The 17,197-nt window shown below is 45.9% G+C and overlaps 1 protein-coding gene across 2 annotated transcripts; it reads right to left on the bottom strand.

The window, feature by feature from the left end:
- Positions 1–4: 4 nt before the first annotated feature.
- On the bottom strand, positions 5–16,463 carry si:ch211-166a6.5 (clustered mitochondria protein homolog). Of its 2 annotated transcripts, XM_036979900.1 has the most exons (28): positions 16,067–16,455; positions 12,815–12,924; positions 11,142–11,313; positions 10,089–10,226; positions 9,738–9,895; positions 9,425–9,579; positions 8,917–9,039; positions 8,605–8,737; positions 8,383–8,475; positions 8,059–8,225; positions 7,733–7,915; positions 7,100–7,498; positions 6,857–6,930; positions 6,667–6,771; positions 6,424–6,524; positions 6,185–6,337; positions 5,145–5,207; positions 4,777–5,009; positions 4,532–4,616; positions 4,295–4,448; positions 4,048–4,187; positions 3,852–3,932; positions 3,564–3,689; positions 3,324–3,433; positions 3,132–3,225; positions 1,625–1,741; positions 1,450–1,529; positions 5–1,351 (listed from the first exon to the last, which is right to left on the bottom strand). In XM_036979900.1, the coding sequence occupies exons 1-28, from the start codon at positions 16,113–16,115 to the stop codon at positions 649–651; spliced, it is 4,299 nt and encodes a 1,432-aa protein (XP_036835795.1). In that variant the 5' UTR covers positions 16,116–16,455; the 3' UTR covers positions 5–648. The 2 variants fall into 2 exon arrangements, with proteins under 2 accessions (XP_036835795.1, XP_036835796.1); XM_036979901.1 differs by lacking the exons at positions 5–1,351; positions 1,450–1,529; positions 1,625–1,741 and adding an exon at positions 1,762–1,779 and having other exon boundaries at positions 3,100–3,225; positions 16,067–16,463.
- Positions 16,464–17,197: the final 734 nt, after the last annotated feature.

Genomic DNA, 17,197 nt, shown 5'->3' with positions numbered 1-17,197 from the left:
AGACTGCCTCTTTTTCCCAATGTTTTTATTATTTTGGTTCAGTTGTGTAAGCGTAAACATTCAGTTTTATGCTGTTATAACGTTTGATTTATCTGTAACTAAATTAGACAACAGCAGTAAGAAAAACACTGGTTTGTTTAACAGTCAAGAGTAAAATGTTTAATATTGAAAAAAAGCAACACAAAGTGTAGCCCTCTCCCAGTATCCGTAAAGAAACCACCAGGCCAAGGACAATGGTACACTTCTATATTTCTTTCTGCTTTTGTTTTTCATCTCATCCTCCACAGCTCTCTGCTCTAAAGATTCTGATCCAGCTGAATCAACAGCACCGTTAATAAGTTACCACCTTGTTGGCAGCTGCCTGTCTGTCCTATGACTCCTCTCTATGGTCATTTGCTCTTTTTTATTATTTTAAATTTTTTTTCCTTTATTTAACTGGGAAAGTCAGTTAAGAACAAATTATTCTTTTCAATGACGGCCAAGGAACAGTGGGTTTAACTGCCTGTTCAGGGGCAGGACGACAGATTTTTACCTTGTCAGCTAGGGGATTCGATCTTGCAACCTTCCGCTTACTAGTCCAATGCTCTAACCACAAGGCCCTTATGATGGTCCCTCCCTCTCTGTCTTCACTCTGACACCACTGTTCCATTAGCTAGCATCTTGCCCTCTGCTGTGACCAGTGTTTATTTTGTTTGGCTGATGGTCGTCGAGGAGTCCCTGTTCGCAAAGACCTCCTGAGGCTTGGTCATTGCTGGTGCTTGGTGTTCCGTTCACACCGCTGACCTTATCTGACCCTGGCTTCTCATTGGCTACCTCCACATCGTTGTCTGATTGGTTTCCCTCTGATTCTAAACCTCCATTTTGTGTCAGACTCTGACTCCCCTCTATACAGTCTCTGACTGGCTCAGTTTGCATTTCCTCTGTAGCCATCAGGTTTGCCTCTCCATCCTCTGTCCCTGTGTGCTGCTCAGACTCTGGGGTAGCTCTGTCTTCATCTCCATCTCTCTCACTGGATTCTACTACAGCTCCACTCTCTACTGCTTTACTCTCTGCTGCTGACCCCTCTACTATGCTCGTTACTACTGAGCCCACATCTACGGACCAGTCATTGGCCTCCAGTTGATGGCCGTCTACTGTCTGTTTGTCGGCTGTGTTCTTCTCTGGATCTACCTCTTCTGGGAGCTCCTCACTGGTGGTCTCCTGGACTACCCCATCCTCCTCTTCCTCTCTTTCAGGGGTCTTCACTTCACTGTTCACTGTTTCTGTGTGTGTGTTGTCTGGTTTGGCATTAGCGGCCTCCTCTGCCTCTCTCTGTTCCATCAGCTTCTGTTTGAACTCCAGGAGCCTGTCACTAAGAGACCAGACCACGCTTAGATTCGTGTCTGCTAATATCATTTTGGTAATATATGAATACATATACATTAATACAATTCTTCGCTTGTGTGTTACCTGTGGCTTGGTGTCCTGATGCCTGTGACCAGGGCCAGCTGCTCCAGAGTGGTCTCAGCTGAGGGAGACAGAGACTGCCCCTGGGGAGAGAGGAGACAGGCAGAAGGGAATTTAATGGTCACCTTCTCTGGACCTTTATTTAGTACACAAAGAGAACAGAATAAGGTTTCATTACCTCAGCTGTGAGCGGGTTCCCGCCTTGCCTCAGAGAGCGTTCCACACGCACTGCTTGCTGGGTAATGGAACGCAGGAACTCATAGCTGCAACGTCTCTGGGGGTGGTCCTCACCATACTGACAGAGACAACAGGGTTACACACAGACACACACACCTATGTGAGAATGCTGTTCATTGACTACAGCTCAGCGTTCAACACCATAGTGCCCAAGAAGCTCATCCCTAAGCTAAAGACCCTGGGACTAAACACCTCCCTCTGCAACTGGATCCTGTACTTCCTGACGGGCCGCCCCCAGGTGGTAAGGGTAGGCAACACTGATCTTCAATACTGGGGCCCCTCAGGGGTGTGTACTTAGTCCCCTCCTGTACTCCCTGTTCACCCACGACTGTGTGGCCACCCAGAACTGTGTGGCCAAACACGACTCAAACACCATCATTAAGTTTGCTGACGACACAACAGTGGTTGCCTGATAACCGACAGCGATGAGATAGCCTATAGGGAGGAGGTCAGAGACCTGGCCGTGTGGTGCCAGGACAAAAACCTCTCCCTAAATCTGAGCAAGACAAAGGAGCTGATCGGGGACTACAGGAAAAGGCGGGCCGAACAGGCCCCCATTAACATCAACAGGGCTGTAGTGGAGCGGGTCAAGCGTTTCAAGTTCCTTGGTGTCCACATCACCAACAATATATCATGGTCCAAACACAACAAGACAGTCGTGAAGAAGGCACGACAAAACCTTTTCCCCCTCAGGAGACTGAAAAGATTTGGCATGGGTCCCCAGATCCTCAAAAAGTTATACAGCTGCACCATCGAGAACATCCTGACTGGTTGCATCAGGGCCTGGTATGGCAACTGCTCGGCATCTGACCGTAAGGCACTACAGAAGGTAGTACGTACAGCCCAGTACATCACCGGGGCCAAGCTTCCTGCAATCCAGGACGTATATAATAGGCAGTGTCAGAGGGAAGCCCATACAATTGTCAAGACTCCAATCCCTCAAGTCATAGACTGTTTTCTCTGCCACCGCATGGCAAGTGTTACCGGAGCACCAAGTCTAGGACCAAAAGGCTCCTTAACAGCTTCTACCCCCAAGCCATAAGACTGCTGAACAATTAATCAAATGGCCACTGGACTATTACATTGACCCCCCCTCCCCCTCCAATTGTTTTGTTCACTGCTGCTACTCTTTGTTTATTATCTATGCATAGTCACTTCACCCCTTCCTACATGTACAAATGACCTCTAACCTGTACCCCCACACACTGACTCGGTACCAGTACCCCCTTTATATAGCCTCGTTATTGTTATGTTATTGTGTTACTTTTTATAATTTTTTACTTCAGTTTATTTGGCAAATATCTTCTTAACTCTTCTTGAACTGCACTGTTGGTTAAGGGCTTGTAAGTAAGCATTTCATGGTAAGGTCTACACTTGTTGTATTCGGCGCATGTGACAAATAAAGTTTGATTTGACACACACACACAGATGCTATGCTAGGTACAGACCAGGCTGGTGAAGGCAGACAGAGCTTCTTTCTCGTGGTTCATGGCAGAACGATAGTCTCCCACTCCACACATCCACTGGGACAACAGATGCTGACTGGAGAGATGGGGGAGATAGAGTGATTGAGTAGTGACTTGGTTGATTGGTTAATTGATTGATTGGTTGAGAGAGTGAGGGATTTAAGCGCTTGATACCTGAGAGCAGTGTGCACGTGGGTGGGGCCAAAGAAGGAAGTGTTGATTTTGAGTGCGTTCTGTAGGAACTGCCCTGCTTGTTCGCTCGGCAACACCAAACCTAGACAGCTCTGAGAGAGAGAGGGAGAGAGTTTAGTCTCCTCTAACAGGTCTTGGGGGTGTAACAGTGTAGGGGTGGGTTAGGGTATGGCAGACTCACTTCCAGTATAACGGTGTAGGTTTGGAGTGTAGCAGACTTACGTCCAGTGTAGCGGTGTAGGGGTGGTCCTCTCCATGGACTGTGAGCATCAGGAGACGGGCTCTGAACAGACACCTCTGAGCTAGAGCAGACTCTCCTCCAGCGAACACATACACCGCCAACAGAGCCTACAGGACACACACCTCATTCACTTAGCTAAAGATGACTCGGATGACAAATAAATAAGGTATACAAAGGCCAACTTGTTGTTTATTGATCCTTGGGAGTTTTGATATCCCCAGAGGACGGTGGTGCTTTGGATGAGTAGTGGATGACAATGTGGTACTTACGTATTGTTGGATAGTGTTGGGGTGGTCAAAGCCCAGGACTCTCTCACTAATGACCACAGCCTTGAGCTGAACACTGCGGGCCTGGTGGGTTGTGGGTGGGGGTAGAGAGGCACAGGATAATAGTGAGTTACACAGCCGTACAATCCTATGCCTTACATTTGAGGCCATAATCTGAGGTGTGTGTGTGTGTATATACCTCTGTGGGCTGGCCTTGTAAGTAAGCCACTCTGGCCATCAGGCTTAGACAGGAGCAGGCCTCCGCGTTCAGGTCGTCACACACACGACCAAACAGATACGCTGCCTCCTTCAGACGCTCATAAGCCTGCTCCATCATGCCTGGGGGACGGGAAAACATCACATCCGCTGGTGTTAACGACAGAAATACACACACCAACAAACTCTAACCAGGTGTGTTGAACCAAGCAGTGACCTGCCCACCTCACCTTTCTGAACGCTACTCTGAGCAGCTCGGAACGCTCGCGAGGCATCGTGTGTCGTCATGGTGACATGCTTGACAACAGGAAAAATGTTGAGCACGTCGTCTGGACCAATGGGAGCCTTAGTTCGGTTGTCGAATAAGTACTCTCTCAGTCGCAGCTGAGGGACACACATAAAGATTGTGAGGTCTGTTTGAGAAGGTGTGTATGTGTGTGTGTACTTGCGTGTGTGTGTGTGTGTACCTGTAATCCAGTCTTCAAACAGAACTCTCTAAGCAGGGAGACCTTCTGCAGCCCATACGTCTCTACTAGGTGGTCAGCAGTGGAACTGCAACACAGAGACACATAAAACATCAGCTCACACTAACTACTGGTATTATTATACTATCATAATCATTAGGTGACAACGCAAGGAACTGTACAAGTAACAAGTGATGGACTAATTGATTGATTAATCAATTGATGACTAATTCATTAAATGTGCCAACCCTAGGCCGTGAGTGATGTCATAGGTCTCTGCTGCGTCCTGGCCAATCAGGATCCAGAGCTCGGCTCCACTGAGCGCACTCCAGGCAGTGCTGTCTGAAGCTCCTCCCCCACGACCCCGCCTCCTGGACCTCTTCTTAGGCTCCTCCCCTGTGGGGGCAGTGCTGTAATGGGCAACCAATAGGCAGCAGAGGAAGTGACTGACAGCTGCACAGAGACTTGACACCTCCACACCCTGTGGACAGAGGAGAGGAGGTTGTTATGGTTACAGACAGTAATGATGCTTTCCCTACACCCAGTCAAGGAACTGACCCCAGACCAGTTAATAAGGACTGTGATAATGACACTGTAATGAAGACTGTTTCAGTACCTGCAGGAAGTTGTTGAAGATCCTTCTGGAAGAACGAACCACAATCTCTCCAACAGCTAGCCTCTGTAAGAGAGAAAAGCGAGGGTGTGTGACATTTAGAAAATCCCTATCATCACAGCGCGTATAAAACATTTATTAGGTAGGTGCTTATATTTGTCCTGTTTCCCACATGTATAGGTGGGTATTATACCCATGTGTGAGTTAGAAACTCCCCCTGAGACTGGGGTCATAGTTAGCCAGGGTCTGCCATTATCAACAACAACCCTGAGCAATTAGGGTTAAGTGCCTAAGGGAACATCAACAGATTTTTCACCTTGTCTATTCGGGGATTTGAACTAGCAACCTTTCGGTTACTGTCCCAATGCTCTTACCGCTAGGCTACCTGCCACTCCTATATATCTATATTATATATATTATATATATATATATATAAATGAACTGGGATATATATATACACTGAGTGTACAAAACATTAGCAACACCTTCCTAATTGAGTTGCACCCCCTTTTGCCCTCAGAACAGCCTCAATTTGTCAGTGCATGGACTCAACAAGGCGTCAAAACTATTCCACAGAGATGCTGGCCCATGTTGACTCCAATGCTTCCCACAGGTTGGCTGGATGTCCTTTGTGGTGGTCCATTCTTGATACACACAGGAAACTGTTGAGCATGAAAAACCCAGCAGCGTTGCAGTTTTTGACACAAACCGGTGCGCCTGACACATACCACCACACCCCGTTGAAAGACACTTAAATCTTTTGTCTTGCCCATTCACCCTCTAAATGGCACACGTACTCAATCCATGTCTCAATTATCTCAAGGCTTAAAATCTTTCTTTGACATGTCTCCTCCACTTCATCTACACTGATTGAAGTGTATTTAACAAGTGACATCAATAAGGGATCATAGCTTTCAATTGGATTCACCTAGCCAGTCGATGTCATGGAAAGAGCATGTTCCCAAAGTTTTGTACACTCAGCGTATGTATATCCTGTTCTTCGAGTGCCGTTGCGTTGTGTGTGAGTGAGTTTTGAGTCTGACCATTATATGTCTAAGCCGCTCCTTGTGTTCTGATTGGCTGATGGCCTTGGTCAGCTGGCCGAGGTAGCGGAGATTGATGCCCTTCTGGTGTAGCGCCTGCTTCAGCGTAGCGCCATCTAGAGGCATCTCACTGCCCTGCAGGCATGCCTCCACCTGAGACACACATACAGCTAGAGTAAGAGACAGGTTACGACAGGTTGATAAACTGAACTCCAGGAATAGAGAGCTCCTCCACTCACGATGGCAGGTATCTGTTGTGTGATGATGGAGGCTGCAGCCTCTCTAAGTAGCCTCTCCTGCAGCCTCACGGCCTCATGGTCACTCTTGGGGAACGTCACGTCTGAACATACAGAGAGGTGAGACAGAGACAGGGGCAACTTTTACACACTGGTATGCCACAGCAGTGGTTTTGTCTCAGCTGTATGGGGAAGGGGAGGGTGTGTGTTGTGTGTGTTCGTGCATGTGTGGAGCAGATGGGATACCTGGGGAGAACACGCTGGGGTTGAAGCGCATCTCAAAGATGATGTCACTGACTGATCCCACATCTTTACAAGCACCTCTCACTGCATCTGTACCTCGATGGTCACCTGGTAACACATACACACACAAAATAACATGTCAGCTCTGATAGTCTTGAAATCCAGAGCAAAAATAAAAACGACCTTTCCTCACCTGCTTTTACACACTCCTCTACGCCTCCATTCTCTTCCATCCTTTCTTTGCAGCGGCGAGTGAACTGGGACTGTCTGGAACAGAGGGAGGGAGGGAACAATCTTAGAAACAACACAATACAAAAAAAACATTTAGAAATGTGACTTACTGCAAAGTTACTGTAAATGTCAGACTGTCCCACATGCATACAGTACATAAGAACTATTCCTACAGTATAGCTAACTAGAGGTGTTTGGAACTGACTTGTCCTGGATGAAGGCCTGCAGCAGCTCTGGTCTTAGCCTGCAGAGGCCATGAGGGAACTTCCTGGGCAGACCTGAAGTGCTCTGGTACTGCTCTGGCCAGCCCTCCTCCCATGACCCCTCCTTCTTCTCCACTTCCTCCCTCTGCCTCCCACCCTCAGGGCAGTAGTTGGCATCGGCCGGCAGGCTCCTGAAGAGGTCTAGCAGGTAGAACCTCCCATCAGCCCCCAGCAGCCCCTGGGCGTCAAGTGCGGTGAACAGAGGCACCTGGTGGCCGTTGGGCCCCACTACAGCGTGTCTCTGCAGGCTGAGGCCTTTAGCAGCCTGAGCCAGCAGCTCCAAGAGACAGCGTCGGTGTGGGGACTCCTGGGGCCCAGCGCCCACCCCATACAGAATACCCCTGGGGGAGAGAGAGAGGGAGAAGGAGGGAGAGAGGGGGAGCGCGAGTAAGGGAGTGAGAGGGGGAGAGAGAGATAGGGGGAGAGAGAGGGAGCGGTTGAGAGAAGGTAGGAGAAGGTGAGGGTGGCATGCCCCCGACAAAGACAAACTGCAGGTAGATGCAAACACTGTCCTAATTAAACAAATCACTGGGGAGCATATAAAAGCTCATGTTTATGTTCTTATTGAGTTGTACCTGGTAGGAGCAGAGGGGCCCTGGTCCTGCTCTGGGCCCTCCAGGCCAGGGGCCAGGCCTTGGGCAGACAGACGTATCCCCCTGTAGTCCACGGTGGCAGTGGGCAGGGTGTGGAGGCCCTGGAGCACCCCCTCCAGGTCACTGTAGGACTGTACACCTCTCAGCTCCAGCCTCTGGGCCACCCTGGGAGGGGGGAGTGTGTTGTTATACAGCAGCATGATGGGTTCAACAGGATTGTTTCTATGATTATACACTATGAAAAAGACTGGTCATTCTCTCGCTACATACAATGAGATCCGCTGAAGACAAGCTGAACAAGATCTTACCTGCGTCCCCTCTCGCCCCCTAATGGCATCCCTGCTCCTCCCTGGCTCAGGAACAGCCCGCCCCACAGGAAGGCGGGGTCATCAGGGCCTCCACTGATTGGCTCTACACAGCCGTCAATAACAGTCTCCGCACCCTGGGCCACTGCCCACACAAACGCACTGTTCACCTGAATGAGAGAGAATAATGTATTTTCTAGAAATGTCTCAATAGCCTTACAGTTCAAACACAGCAGCATGACAGATACTTTTTTGAGAGCAACAATAACAGCTTGTCAGCAGTGAATAATTCCCGGAGGACTCCTAGTGAGTATGACGTGTGCGTACCTGTAGTAGAGCTCTGTCTCTCTGTAGTCTCTCCTCCTGACTGCCCTGAGGCAAATCTCTGGCTGCCTGCAGCTCCTCGTTCCAGTCTGGAGCCTTTACATCACAAACACCAAATCAATCAGTTAATTGGTCAGTCAGTCAGTCACTTGGTTGATTGGTTTTTTGTCCGTCCTTTGGCCTAAACACTGAGAAGAGCTGTTAAATTGTGTGTGTGACACAGACCTGTGCTCCAGAGTGTTGATCCAGTCCCAGCCTACTGAGAGGGTTTCTGTGGGAGTGGGAGGCTGATGGGGGACCCAGCCAGCTCAGTGTGCGGTAGGGAGTCAGCATCATTTCTACTGGGGGCAGTTGGGGCCTACAGGGAGACAGACACTACATTACACATACGGAACATAGGGTCCGTCACTGAGTGTGTGTGTGTGTGTGTGTGTGTGTGTGTGTGTGTGTGTGTGTGTGTGTGTGTGTGTGTGTGTGTGTGTGTGTGTGTGTGTGTGTGTGTGTGTGCGTGCGTGCGTGTGTGTGTCTGTCTGTTACCTGGCTCTGAGAGTGGCGAGAGCCTGTTTGAAGGCAGGACTGATATGAGAGAGCAGGTCAGTGAGGCAGTGACTGACTGGAGAGGACGAGGTTGGCCGAGGATCAAACACCTCTACTGTAGACCTAGAACACACACACATTGCTGTTGTCATTGCTGTGATAATAACAATATGCAGCTGAGATATATTGACTGAAATAATCTCGTATGGATAACATGTAGAGTGGGGTTCGAAATGATTGACACTCGATAAAGATTAGCAATATTGACAGTGTAAAATAATTAATTCACATATTGAATGGAAAATTATATTATGTTATACTCAATCAAATGCTCAAAGAAAGAGCAATTGTATTAGTATAAAATAATATCATTTCCCTATATTGTTGCATAAAATATAGCTCAGTAGTTGAATAATTTATTTTATACAGTCATTATAGTTCATCTTTATCAAGTGTGTCAATCATTTCAGACCCCAACGTATATGCGTGTTACTTCTGAGAACCTCACCTATTCAGGAAGAATCCTCGTGGACAGGATGTGATGTCATACTTGCGACTCTCTAGGGTCACTACAGTGATGTACAGGAAGTCCCCTTGTAGCTTTCTGTGCCCAGGGGGCGGGTTCCAACAGCTGAGTGACAAGTCCTGCAGAAAACTGGGAACCTTCGGAGAGAGGCACAGAGTCAGAGAGAGAAGAGTGTGTGTGTGTGTGTGTGTGTGTGTGTGTGTGTGTGTGTGTGTGTGTGTGTGTGTGTGTGTGTGTGTGTGTGTGTGTGTGTGTGTGTGTGTGTGTGTGTGTGTGTGTGTGTGTGTGTGTGTACCTCTGGCTGAGTGTTGTGAGGCAGCATGGCCAGTAGTGGTCTCTCTGCGGCTCCAGGGAGGAGGTACTCAGGAGGAGCTCCATCCTGATTGGCCGGGTCAGTCTTTGTGTTGCTGGACGAGCGTTTCAGGCTTTTCCCATTGGTTTGGACAGAAGAGTCTACAAAACATGCAGAAAGAGAGGAGAATGGGCAATATACTTGTTGGTCTTCTAAGATGTACGAATAGAGGGGCTCTTTTTCAAGGTCCTTCGAGCTGGATAGGAACAATTACCCTGGAAATATGACGAGTGTGCGATTCCTTACAGTGTGTGTGTGTGTTGGTGTGTGTTAATGTGTTTGTCATGTGTGTACCTGTAGAGTGTGTGTGTGTCAGTGAGTCCAGTAGGCTAGGTGATCGTCCTTCCATCAGAGCATCGTTTGGTCCAACAGCTCTCAGCAGCTCCAGCACACGAGCCAGATGAACCCTTGCAGACCTGGGGGAGTATGGCTCTGGAGAACAGACGACAAAAGACAAGCCATATTCCAATGAGCCCGATGGTTAATTGTTATAGTTCTACTTGCACTGACCTGTCCCGCTGACACACACACACACACACACACACACACACACACACACACACACACGAAAACATGAACTCACGAATGCATGAACACACGAACAAACACACACACACACACACACACACACACACACACACACACACCTCTCTCGCTCTCAACTCTCTACCTCACATACACACACACACCTCTCTCTCTCGACTCTCTACCTCACATACACATACACACACCTCTCTCTCTCTCGACTCTCTACCTCACATGCACACACAGGCATAGACCTGCCCTGCTGCTGGGTTTTTCCCTGGCTGTTTCGTTTTCAGACAGAAAAGCAGTCTGGTTGGCAGAAAGGTTATCCCTGTGCCAAGCCTGCTGCTTAGATGTTCTCAACCCATACAAGACTTTGATGTTAACTGAGTCAGCAGTGGTAGAGAGAGAAAGAACAAGTAAATAAAATAATGCCTTTCGTAAACTAACACTCGCACTTGACCTTTTTTCCCCCTTTACTAGCTCTGACTTTGCTGGTAGCTACAGTACTTTACTGAGGAAAAATGTACTTACTTAAGATGAATGCACTAACTGTATGTTGCTCTGGATAAGAGTGTCTGCTAAATTTCTCAAATTTAAATTAAAAAAGGCAGAGGAAGAGAAAGAAAGAAAGAAAGAAAGAAAGAAAGAAAGAAAGAAAGAAAGAAAGGGGAAGACAGAGAGGCTAAGTCTCAAATGGCACTCATATACAGTATATGGTAGTTCCTGGTCAAAAGTAGTGCACTACTAAGGGAATAGGTTGCCATTTGGGATGTAACCATGGAGACAGTAGTATTGTATGTAAAGTAGTTCTTCTCCTACCCTCCATCAGGCGGAGCGTGGCTCCTGGTTTGAGGTTCTTCAGGCTCTGTAGCTCTGTCAGGGGGTCAAGGGTCATCCCAGAGAGGGCCAATGAGAGGCTGGAGCGAGGAAACACCTCCTCTCTCCCCAACACCGCCATCACAGCCTCCTGAACCAGCCAGAAACCATGGACCTACGGAGATACACACAATTATTGTATTTTTTTATCATAAAGAATACGGTTTTGAAGTGTCTGTCCTATATCTATGAGATATAAGAAAGCTCAGGAAATATTTTAGTTTTTTGGACACATATTGAACCTCTTATTTTTGTTGGCACAAAACTACCTCCATACTTCCATTCATTTGCATGGGTTACATTCAGACGAGTCCTGTGACACTTGTGGATGGGTCATAAAGCAAAACGGAGAACACCATCGTGTTCGTGAGTCTCCCCTTTCCATAGTGGCGTTATATTTGTTTGTAGTCCCAACGGTTCTAAAGCATTTTCAGAGAAACACCGCTGTAGCTCTTTGTATTATTCTAAAAATAAAATTGTGCATTTTGAAAATTCTTAACATATAATTTGAATTGTAATTCATAATATATCATAGGAAATCGGTGATGGACATTCACAAATTAATACATAACATACGAAACGCAACATATCCTACTAAATGAAGTGTCTCGGATTACATACAGAATAATATGACATGCTCTGAGACCAGGTTAGTAACTCGGCCACCTTCCACAGCAAATGCAGAAGGCTGACATAGGCGGATTTGATGGATTATCATATATCTCCAGTTTAAACTGACGGATTTTGATGGGGATTATTTTATTATGCTACTTAGATAACAGACTCAAATTAATATACACTTTCACAGGCTTGGCCATACATGCACTTGACTGGTCCTTACACAATATATAGTGGTCCTTTAGAATAGTTAGTGGGTGAACTTGGCATTATTATACTTAACAAGTTTGCATTTCGCTACACCCGCAATAACATCTGCTAAATATGTGTATGTGACCAATACATTTGATTGGATGCTTCCACATTTAGATTGGCTGTGGCCTAATGGTATGTAGTCACTAGTGTGATATGAATTAATGGTGTGCTAATTTTGGTCCCTTTCACCTCTTGTTCCACCCTCACTGCACGTTTGTACCTGTTGTGGTACTATTGAATGTCCCACCCTACACTCCTGCATCCAGTTCCTTCAGATGTGCATAACCTGGAGGACAGGGGGCTCTGGGTTGTTTAAAGGTTCAGGCCCAATGTGTGAGAATGTGTAGTCTGTGTCACTGTCAATGATTCATTTATATATATACTATATGTTTTAAGCTATTTTGGAAACTATAAAAAATCCTTTATTAACGTCTACATTCGTTTTGCCACATTTATTATATTACAGACACCTTAATTCATACCTTTTCATTATATTATGAGCGAAAATCATTTTTTTAAATGAAAGAATATATAAAAACGTTTTCTTTAAAGTACAATTTTTTGGGGTTTACTAATGTCACTGACTCCACTACAACAACAAACATACTTCAATGCATTTAATACTGTAGAATTCCATTAATACAGCTGACTGGTGTCGTCAAAGCCTCTCAATGGCCAATACATATCATCACCAATCCAGAGTTTATATAAATCATTGGTGTTAGTGTCTCTCTTTGTTTTACCTGCAGCTCAAATGGTTCTACTCCCGCCCCCTGGATCTTCACAAGGAATGATGGGTTTTCTTCCTCCTTCATACCAGCAGCTGTTTTCCCAATGGTCAGTGTGAGTGTATCTGATTAAGGGAGTGAATGAACATGCCAATCGGATCATTAAGAACAAACCCTAACTCCTGGACATGTTCAGGTGAATTAAGGTCGCAGAAACGTTGTATATCAGACTGCGTTGCAGTGGGATTATCATTTTTTTCAAGATGTCACAGTAGCCAGCTATAGTGTCGCTTTGAGAGAGAGTGAGTGTGTAGTGTGCCAGAGAGAGAGAGAGGAGGAGGAAAGGAAGAGGTTCCCTACCTCGACACACAGCCAAGAGCAGGACCCAGCATGTGTGAGGGGTGGGTCTGAGTTGGCAGTATTTGCCTAGAAGTAGTGATGTCACCTCAGAGGTAAGGGACTGCCACACCCAACCCTGGCATGTGAATGCCTACACACACTCACTGACACATAGTCACACAGAGACACACACACACATACACACCGACACTCACACTCACACACCATACAGTCCATGTCACACACAGACCTGATCAAGTACTGCAGCATGCACAGTGCGCTTACACAAAACCTCTTAAGGTGTCAGTCCCCGAAATTGGGCACTAGAATTATATGTATATGTTTACCACCGTTTTATAAGTCAGAAGACTGAAATCCAGACCTTCCTAGGACCATTAGGTGTGGCAGATAGCCTAGTGGGTAGAAGCGTTGGGCCAGTGAAAGACTGCTGGATCAAATCCCCGAGCTGACAAGGTAAAAATCTATTGTTCTGAGCAAGGCAGTTCCCCGGGTGCCGTGGATGTCGATTAAGGAAGCTCTCCGCACCTCTCTGATTCAGAGGGGTTGGGTTAAATGTGGATGACACATTTCAGTTGAACGCATTCGGTTGTACAGCTGTCTAGGTATCCCCCATTCCCCATGTAAAGGTCCTCTGTTGAATAAAATGGTATTTGCCTCCCTTTGGTGGTCGGCTGCATCATTACATCAATTTATATCACTTCACTGCGAAGTCACGTCAAAGGGATGGTCCTTAGAAAAACATTTATCCTGCTCAACTGCTTCACGGCGCAGACATGGCAAAGAAATGGCTGAATTTGTCTCGAGCAGGTGGATCTAAGTACATAACTTTCATACCTCTACGATAAAGAATGTGACCTACACACTTTCTTAAACTTAAAAGTAAAGAAGTAATTTTGTGAGGAAGTCAAAACAAAATTGTTTTATGGTGAAGGCAGACACATTGCATAGGGTCAGAACGACAAAATCGAGCCATTTACAAAGCCCTTCTCCCCTTGTCTATAGGAGGGACGCACGCTGTTTAAGTTTAATGGCCCAAATGTTGATTTAGACGTGCACACATTGAACAGATTTTGACCATCAACAATGTCATGATATGTTTGGTAAAGTAATAAAGAAGGTGAAATATTTTGGGTATATGTTCCTCAAACAGATTATAACTATATATGGACATATTATAAAGTATGAAAAGGCTAATTCATTCTTTATTTGTCATATCATTATATTTGTTTGTTTTATTATACATTTATTGTGTATTAGATGATCTAGGTTGAAAAGTGTTTTTTTTCTCAGACATAAATAAAGAAAATTTTGATGTTTTTGCTGAGGAGATCTTAGTCGCGCAATTTGACATCTAACTAAGATGTTTGATGCAGTGGTTCTCAAATACAAAATGTGCATGAAAACGAGTCGTCTCTCGTTGAACTACAACAAAGACTTTATTGAAGAATTCCTACTGTTGACCAATCACCTACAAAGGGGTGTAGACTTCAGCTACCGACTTCAGCTTGCCTCGAGAAAAAATGTTGGGTGCCTGAACGTCTGAAAAAAACAAAACGAACAGAAAATGTCACAAAATGTTATCATAAATATGCAAAAACTCTTACGAACTGTTTCAGCTGAGAATCATGCAGACCCCAGTTAAGTTATCTTAGATCAATTCTGACTATTTTGGCTATGGCGTCTCAAAAGTACTATTGTGGCTTTTTTCTCGTTTTTCAAGGGAAGCTGCCAGCCGCCAGCCAAACTGAAGAACTGACGCTTTACTCCCCTCGACTCCAGAGGCAAAGAGCCACCAGACCTGACGCCAATAACATCTGCCCTCCTCTCTCTCACACACACACACACACACACACCTCTAACATTCCTACTTGATAAAAAGTTACACTCCCATCACATTCCAGATTGAAATCTCACTAGAATATATTAGTTTTGACCTTTTAGTGTCTAACCAACTCTTAACAATTATACAGCTCTGGTTGTACCTATATATTAGAGGTACAACAGTGTCCAACATTATGGGTAACCTTTACAGTTGAGTTTCGAGATAACAATCTGTCAATCATCTGGTTGCCCCCGGTGATATGCCTACTCACAGGGGAGATATGCCAGGGAAGATAACAACCCCCCCCCCCCATCACACACACAGACACACACACCATCAGTCACTACACAGGTATGGGATTCATGAGAAAACACACAAACACTATCACTCATTCTATACGCACCACCCCTGTATTGGGTGAGTGTAACACAGAGGCAGATGTGTGTGTATTTAGTTACTTGGGTCATTGCCATGAGAAATATGCTCACTACACAAGTATGGAAGGAGGGGTGTGTGTGTGTGTGTGTGTGTGTGTGTGTGTGTGTGTGTGTGTGTGTGTGTGTAAGCAAGGAAGAGGGAGAAAAGCCTCCCTTGGAAAGAGGGCACAATAAACTGTAGCATGCAGAGAGACATGTGGTGTGGCGAAGAGGAACGACACAGAGCAGAGATTATGTATTAGGTACATTCCTGCATACAATTTTTTCCTTCAACAACATGGCTTAGTAATTGGCAGTGTTGAAAACTGTACAACCAGAACTCTGGTCATTATTCTCTCTACATAGGATTTCTGTTCCCTACAGACATAGTCAGGCTTCCTGACTCTACTCTACCTGCCTTTAACAATGCCACACTGTTAGTGTTGCATTGGCAGACCAGACCATTTGGCAAGACAACAACAGTTTGACTGAAAGAGAACCAGGCTGGAACCAGGCTACAGCAGACTGTAGGGCAGTCTGGAACAGCAGAGAAAAAGAGAGAGAGACGTATGGAAAAACAAGGAAGTGGGGGAAAGTGAAAGAGAGAAGAGTGTTGTGAAACACCAGAGCAACACCAGAGCAAGGCTGAGCAGTCGTGTTCTTTCTCACCTGACGTTCCCTGATCTCCTGCTCCTCCTCTCTTCACTTTGTCTTTCATGTCCAATTTCCTTTTTTGCTGTTCCCTCACTCTCTTGTTTCTCTGTGCTGGCACGCGGTTGCTCTCTCAGACTTGCTGTTCCCACTCTCTTCTCTTCGTCCGGTCAGAGTGAGATTGAGTATGTTTAGGAGTTTGTATGTGTGTATTTGTATATGCAGAGTATGTGTGGGAGCAAGTGAAAGAGTGTAGTGAGTTCCACCAAGCTAACTCTGCTTATCGTTTCCCCTCTGGAAGATAACCACACCCTCCTATTACTCAACTCTCCCCTTCCCCCTTTCTGTAACTCTCTCTGTTTCTCCCTCAAAGCTGCTGTGCCTCGCCTAGGTGTTGAAAATGGGTGTCTGCTCAATCTTGCTCTCTTCAGTCTCTCTCTCTCTCTCTTCACTCTCTCTCCTTTTCCTTCCCCCTCCCCCTCTACCCTCACTCCCCCTCTTTTTCTCTCTGCCCTGGAGGAAAGGTGTGATCATGCTATCCACACACACCCATCAAACTAATCACACACACACCCAGGGATGTGGGAAATGGGAGTCATCACACATACATTATGGTGACCCACACATTTACATAAGGAACATGGAACACATGCTATGAAATTCTCACCTTTCACAGAACATGAACGTAAAGTTACAGATGTCTTGGTTAGGCTTGGGGATGGACCGTGTGTAATGTGTGTAGGAATGGTGTGTGTGTGCGTACGTGTGTGTGTGTGCTCGTGTGTGTGTGTGTGTGTGCGCGCGCGCGCATGTGTGTGCGCGCGTGTGTGTGTGTGCGCATGTGCAGGGCTTTCCTTTGCAGGAATGCCAGTTTATCTTTTTACTGCAGTGGGATAAATCAGGGTCACACAGAGTGTTTCTTGGTAGTCTTAAACAAATCTATTTTGAAAGAAAAGTATACACCTCACACACATGATTATGGGCTTAAAAAAAGAAGACACCTGTACCATGTCAGATATAGAGTTGAAATGTATTCAATTTTAAGTTTGCATCCCAGTATTACACTTTATATACATCAAAGGATACTGAAACATGACAAAACCATTTGTTCGACATAGAAAATCAGGTTTTCAGCGGGTTTAAAAAAAA

The sequence above is a fragment of the Oncorhynchus mykiss genome, chromosome 6, assembly GCF_013265735.2.
Source record: "Oncorhynchus mykiss isolate Arlee chromosome 6, USDA_OmykA_1.1, whole genome shotgun sequence".
Classification (NCBI taxonomy): Eukaryota; Metazoa; Chordata; class Actinopteri; order Salmoniformes; family Salmonidae; genus Oncorhynchus; species Oncorhynchus mykiss.
This window is presented reverse-complemented; position numbering and strand designations above follow the sequence as displayed.

What these genes read in the sequence shown, in the direction of transcription:
- si:ch211-166a6.5 (XM_036979900.1), bottom strand. Translation starts at nt 16,115, where the DNA reads ATGAAAGACAAAGTGAAGAGAGGAGGAGCAGGAGATCAGGGAACGTCA. An exon ending in TAGAACCATTTGAGCTGCAG is followed by an intron (nt 11,314 to 12,814) that starts GTAAAACAAAGA and finishes GTATCTCCGTAG; the next exon opens with GTCCATGGTTTCTGGCTGGT. An exon ending in AGCGGCTTAGACATATAATG is followed by an intron (nt 5,208 to 6,184) that starts GTCAGACTCAAA and finishes TCTCTCTTACAG; the next exon opens with AGGCTAGCTGTTGGAGAGAT.